Source organism: Ipomoea triloba, chromosome 13 (genome assembly GCF_003576645.1).
Source record: "Ipomoea triloba cultivar NCNSP0323 chromosome 13, ASM357664v1".
Taxonomy (NCBI): domain Eukaryota; kingdom Viridiplantae; phylum Streptophyta; class Magnoliopsida; order Solanales; family Convolvulaceae; genus Ipomoea; species Ipomoea triloba.
Window position 1 is genome coordinate 2,819,101 of NC_044928.1, and position 7,026 is coordinate 2,826,126.

Sequence of the window (7,026 nt, forward strand, 5' to 3'; positions counted from 1 at the left end):
CACATTGTTTTAAAAAAAAATCTATGTTTTTTTTTCCTTTTTTGTTCGTTTATTTAATCTTCTTTTGATATTTTTTTTAATTATGTTTTTACATTATTAGGAATGATTTAGGTCATTATGGTATTAATAATTTTTGTATGTATTTCTATAAGAGTACAATTATAAATTACTTTACACTAGTTCAGGACGAAACGTACTATGATTCTAAGTGTTGAGCACTCAAACATAGAACTCGGCGAACAAGAACGTGAGAAATTACTTTACACTGGTCCAGGATAAAACGTACTACGATTCTAAGTGTTGAACACTCAAACATAGAACCCGGCGAACAAGAATATGGGAAATTACTTTACACTGGTCTAGGATAAAACTTAGAACGTGGGATGAACACAGATAGCCAGATGTCTAGAAGGAAGTGAGAGCAATTTTGAATGTTGTAACTTCCGTAACAGGTATTTGGCCAGTTGGTTCACTCCCGCTGCGCGCGAGAGAGTGCCTCTATGCTATACAAGTCAATATGACTTAAAAAGACTCTTGTATAAATAGTAATGCAGACCCACTTTTCCACCAATGTGATACAAAAGCTACTTAAAAGTTTTTCTAGATGCAATTTCCATCTTAAATGGGTCTAATTTGAGAACCAATTTCTCATTCACCCATTATCCATTTTGAGCGTACAATATATCAATCTATTTGTCTAACTACGAAAAAACCCGAATCCGCTTTGACCCAACCAAAATCAGAAGTGGACTCCACATATATTTGTACCACAAAATAGCCACTTAAAAAGCCATTTTATGCAATTTTTCCAACAAATTAATGATAAATTAAGATTTTAAAATTAAAAAAAAAAACTAAATAAAATGAAATTAATCCCACATATATTTATACCACAAAATAGCCACTTAATTTTAAAATCCTACTTTATTATGTAAGAGCATTCATAATAGTGGAATTTTTTGTGATTTTTGAGGAGTTTTTGTAAGTGTGATTAAGAAAGAGAAAATTGGAGGGGAGGAAAAAAAATTTAATGTCTGGGCGCGTGCAGTACACGCGTCTGCTGGGCGCGTGCAGTACACGCGTCTGCTGGGCGCACTAGTGTTTGTCACGCGAGCTTGCAGCGGCTAGACTTTGGATTCCATGCATCCCATTTTTATTCCAATAACCCTTCCTTGCAGATGAACCCAATCCTTCTCTCTCTCTTGCTTTCTCTTTCTTCCGACTCACTATCTACTGTACTAAAAAACCTTCAAAAACTCCTGATATGGATGCTCTAACAAGAAAGTTCACAATTACTATTTAAATATATTTTTTTGTTGAAATTCTTTTTGTATTCTATTAGTAAAGATTCCTAATAAGATAAATTAACATAAATTTCCTATACTAGTGTAAACTAGCAATACGTGTAGTATATGCATAGTCATTAATATTGGTTAAGAAATTCAATCTAAATTAAATCATTGTCACTAGGTATAAAAAAAATAAAAATAAAAAAGCAATAGGGTAGGTCGAACCGAACTTTCAAAAATTAGGCAAATTATGCTATGGATTTGGCACCTTGCAAGGTGGACTCAGGTCTATATTCACAATTTTAGAACTCTATGTTCACAATTTTAAATCTTAATATACAAAATTACATTACTCAAAATTCACAATTTTTGAACTTTATATTCACAATTTTGTTATAGATTCAAAAATTGTGTTATACTATTGAATATAGAATTATGAAATTGTGAATATAGATTTATAAATTGTGAACATAGAGTTCTGAAATTGTGAACATAGAATTATGTAATTGTGAATATAGAGTTCAAAAATTATGAACATGGACCTAGTCCACCTTGCAATATGGACCCGAGTCCATGGCATAACAACTGAAAAATTATGCCTAGACTTGTTATGAGAACTTGAGGTTTGAGCCTAGGCCTAGGATTGTATGTACTGTGTAGGCATTTTTTTAAGTTCAAGTATGAGCCTTTAATAGGCCTAACCTGGCCTGGAGCATTTTTAAAGGCTTTTAATATGTCTGATCATTAAAATGCTCTATTGTAGACTTTAAATAGACTTGTAGTCTATTTAGATCTAAACATTATACACTTTATAAGTCTAACAGATTTGTAAATAAAAATTTAAACCTAATATGATAATAATAGATGAATAGTTACAGTCGTAAGACACAACTAAGTGTAGGTAGTGACTGCAACAAGCATCCTTAGCCTCAACTGAATTAAAAAGAAAAATTTTAAACTAAGATAAAAACTATATTACAATTTCAGAACTTAAGATAAAAACTGCATAGTAGTAGTAGTGACTGCAACAAGCATCCTTAGCCATCCTTAAGTTTTTAGGTTTGATATATATAATTGGTTTCATTTTGTAAATATAAAAACATATTAAGTAAAAGTGATATATATATATATATATATATATATATATATATATATATATATATATATATACACACACACACACACTAGACATGTACGCCTATAGGCTAGGCTTTAAACATATAGGCCTAGGCTTATTCAGTTAAATAGTTCTCAAAATAGGTCTAAGTCTAGCTTCTTTACTAAACTAGATATGCCCAAATGTCTATTAAAAGAACAAATAATTTATTTTGAGCAAATTTCACTTTTAATTTAGTCATCGGCTATTGTGACATCGACACATTTAGTCCTATTCTTTTAATTTTGCCATATTGCATCTCTGACTTTGAACAACTTCCACTTTTAGTCACCAACTATTGTGGTATTGCCACATTTGGTCCTTTTTAAAAAAAAAAAAAATTTTGCCATATTACATTAATGGCTTTGAGCAACTTTCACTTTTAGTACTCAAATATTTTGGCATTGCCACATTTAGTCCTGTTCTTTTAATTTTGTCATATTACATTCATGACTTTTTTTAAAAAATTTCATTATTTTACCGTTAGAATTGACAAATAACAAAAAAAAAATCATTATTTTACCGTTAGAATTGACAAATAACAAAAAAAAAATACTTACACATATCTTAACTCATATTTCAAACACATTAGAAATATTGTAAATATCAAAGGATGTAATATCATAACTCATAGAAATATGNTCATTATTTTACCGTTAGAATTGACAAATAACAAAAAAAAAAATACTTACACATATCTTAACTCATATTTCAAACACATTAGAAATATTGTAAATATCAAAGGATGTAATATCATAACTCATAGAAATATTGTAAATATCAAAGGATGTAATATCATAACTCATAGAAATATGAGTTACGATATGTATAAGGATTTTTTTTTTCGTTTGTATCGGCCATGAGGACTTGACTACAAGGCCCCGACCAGCTGCTCGATCCATCACTCTATATTTTTTAATTTGGACCCCCGAGTTAATTAAATCCATCACTCTATATTTTATTTTTTTTAAAGATAAACTAGCTGCTCATCATAATTCACAAGTCACAACTCCAAATTCAAAAGGAGAATATTTATTGGATAGTAAGAGAAAAGTATGGAAATGAGAATAACTCATAAAACTGAAGATTAATTGAAGAACAGAAGAAGCACATAGCTAGAAATATTCATAGTTATTACATATATACTTGGGAGGGATATATTAATTAAGTTTGTTTGAATCCATTATTTTATACCTTAGGTTTTGAATCCTTTCTAACCGTGACTCTTAAGGTAAAGATTGAATACCAATAGAAAATAGATGAGTTTAATCAAAATGGTTATAATCTTCTTCATTTGCAACATACATCACCAAGACCAATCAATAGTTCTTTTGCCTTGTAAGTTAGCTGATTACTTATTATCAATAGGATCAGGAACATAAAACACTTGTTTTTCATGCAAGTATGAATGGTTCATCATGATAATCCAATCAAACAAAATCAGCCAAAGTAAAATCCAGTACATCTATCCGAATGTCTCTTCTATTATAAAACCCGAGGTTGAGCCCCGTGCTTGACCTGGATCACCCTAAGGCGAGGCCTTGGCCATAGAGCTTCGGCCATGGGGCTTGACTACAAGGCCCGGACCACAGGGCCTCGGCCATGGACCCTCGAGCTAATTAAATCCATGACTCTATATTTTTTTTAAGATCGATAAACTAGCTGCTCATCATAATTCACAAGTGACAACCCCAAATTCAAAAGGATTAAATTGGATACTAAGAGATCGAAAAGTATGGAAATGAGAATAACTCATAAAACTGAAGATTATAGGTGACTCTATATTTCTTTTTTAAGATCGATAAACTAGCTGCTAATCATAATTCACAAGTGACAACCCCAAATTCAAAAGGATTAAATTAAAGTAGGCGTGTAGATAATAAATTGGATACTAAGAGATCGAAAAGTATGGAAATGAGAATAACTCATAAAACTGAAGATTAATTGAAGATGAGAAGAAGCACATAGAAATATTATTCATAGTTATTATATATATACTTGGGATTAAGAATCCATAATGGTACGGTAAAACGAATTGAACTTAAAGATATGACTCAGCAATCTTGCCATGAGCTCCTTTAGGGAAGAAACCACCAGGCTTCCTTTCCTCTCCACTCCCATACACAATTCTCAGTATCTCCTCCGGCGACCGGTCGTATGCGACTGAGTACTCGTCGCCGGCCAAAATGTTGCCGGAAATTTTTCCCTCGGCGCCTTCTCTTTCTTTAACGATCAAGCCTTCGTCTTTTATGAATCCTTTGTTGCCCAAGTTGTTCCTCAGGTCTGAGAAGCGGTTGGTGAACTCCGCCACGGTGATTCCGTAGGGCGCCACCTCTTCTTTTGCATGCTCGTATAACAGTGTTCTTAGCACTGCATCTTGCCCTGATTCCACGCCCAGTAGTCCCGCAACCAACTGAACATAAATTAAACTATTCTTTAATTTAATTACTAGTTATATATATATAGTAGATCAGAGCTAGCTGAGGATTTTTTTTTTTTTTTGAAATGTGTTTTTTGAATATAATATAATTATATTATTCAAGATGTATATACGTACCCTTTTGGCAGTTTGGCTGCGGAGCTTGGCATTGGCTCCAACATATCCAGTGAGTCCAACGTATGGAACAAGGTAAGATGCAATAAGATAGTTGATGTCATTTGCATAGGGATCAAAAGCTGGCTTCAAAGCTTTCCCGAATGCATCGTTTACAACGCTTGCAAATGCTTCGGCGCTTAGGTTTAGTAGCGGCCTTGGAAATCCTGGTACAGTTTTCTTAATAGCCCTACAAACATATATTAACAATTTCATTATAATAAACTTTTTTTTTTTTTAAACAAATTCATCCGTTTGAATCAATGAATATAGTAATGATGTTAAAAAATTCTCATGTATATATGTATATATTAATAATATAATTGACCTCAAGTGTCCAACTTCTTGATAACCGAATTGGGCAATAATATCCTTAACAAGGGGACTTAGCTTCGCCGCTTTTGCACCAACCGAGGATGGACCGTTGGAACTTAGATTGGGAGCCAACTTATCCAACCCATACCCGAATGCACCCCACAAGAAGAACTCAGCTTCCAAGTACTCCAAATTTAGAGGGAATTCTAGCAAGTTCAAATCACCAGTTAGTAATTTACTCCCACCAGTGGACCCCGAACTAGGGAGGACGAAGAAAAAGAACAGAAGAGATAGAAAGGAAATCATGATGGAGATGGTGATGGAAACTACAAAACTTATTTTGTGCTGTGTCTTAAGTTGTACGTACTACTTCTATTTATACACATTGTTAATGAGCTAGAATGGTAAGGATACAAGTTGGTAACTATTTGCAATAAATAATTTTTCCTAAAATCATAAAGCATTTATGTTCAATACCTTATCTAGACATAAAATAATGTACGTTTCAATTAGGATCTTATCATATTATGCACAATTAAATCACTTTGATAGTGCTGTTGATTTTATTCTATTCTGGGGTGAAATATTAAAATATTAAATTGTAACAGATACATTTTTACTAAAAAGAAAAAAAAAGATGAGTAACTTGTTATAATATTGGAGGAAACAAAATATACCTTATTTAAAAAAAAAAGTTGCATAAATATTTTTCGATGCAGAAATTTTGAATTGAAAGTTTAAGTTATATATATATTCGTTGAATATATGCACTCATAGTTTTAATTATCAATATTTATTTGTTTTAAAAAAGACTTATTAGTATTGAATTAGAGTTTTCAGATGCAAAACTTGAATCTTTCTATATAAATTTAAATAAGTTTTGTGTACAAAATTAGAAAAGATGGAATTAAAATTATGAAATTGGTATACTCTAAGGATCATCATTATTATTGTTACTAGTATTTTTGCCCGTGCGTTGCACGGAATGGATTTGTTATAATATTTTAAGAATATTTAGATCGATATACAATTATATAAATTATAACATCGAATATTGTATAGCGCAATTGATGAAATTGGTTGGATCAATTATGTTTTCTGGTGTTTTCCTTGCTTGAATTAGAGCAAATAATTGTTCAATTACCGGTGCGATGCACAAATAAATTTTTTATTATATATTTAGATAATAAAAATAAAGAAAATTATTAAAAAAATTCTAATATTGAACGTGTACATTTATTTGATTATAAGATTAGTGCAAAAGTATAACTCAATTAATTGAAATATATATGACTTGTTTGTCTACAATTATCTTAAAAAGATCGATATGTAATATGACTTATGTAATTATATAATTACTAAAATAAATATGAGAAAAATGAGAAATAATTTAATTATAATTATTATAAAAATAAATTCAACGACCAGTGTTATTATCATAATAATTATTAGGCAACTATTATTAGTCAATTACACTAATATATGTGCAATTATACTTTTATACCTTAAGTATATTAATTTTCACCCTATCGCATTTAGTTTTTCTTCCTCCTTCATATTTGAATGAATTAATTGTAACCATTATAAAAAATCTAACAGTCATGTTTAATTAATTTTTTTTAAGTTTTTAAATAATTTTCAGTCAATTAGTAATATCCATTCCCTTTTTCAAT

The 7,026-nt window shown here is 30.8% G+C and overlaps 1 protein-coding gene across 1 annotated transcript; it reads right to left on the reverse strand.

Annotated features, from left to right (window-relative positions):
- Positions 1-4,486: 4,486 nt before the first annotated feature.
- LOC116002372 (desiccation-related protein PCC13-62-like) lies at positions 4,487-5,659 on the reverse strand. Its single transcript, XM_031242496.1, has 3 exons — positions 5,367-5,659; positions 5,003-5,228; positions 4,487-4,858 (listed from the first exon to the last, which is right to left on the reverse strand). The coding sequence occupies exons 1-3, from the start codon at positions 5,657-5,659 to the stop codon at positions 4,487-4,489; spliced, it is 891 nt and encodes a 296-aa protein (XP_031098356.1).
- Positions 5,660-7,026: the final 1,367 nt, after the last annotated feature.

Excerpts from the sequence above, each read along its gene's own strand:
- LOC116002372 (XM_031242496.1), bottom strand. The coding sequence starts at position 5,659 with ATGATTTCCTTTCTATCTCTTCTGTTCTTTTTCTTCGTCCTCCCTAGT. Across the intron at positions 5,229-5,366 it reads CAAGAAGTTGGACACTTGAG|GGCTATTAAGAAAACTGTAC; the intron begins GTCAATTATATT and ends ATATGTTTGTAG. Across the intron at positions 4,859-5,002 it reads GCAGCCAAACTGCCAAAAGG|TTGGTTGCGGGACTACTGGG; the intron begins GTACGTATATAC and ends ATTTATGTTCAG.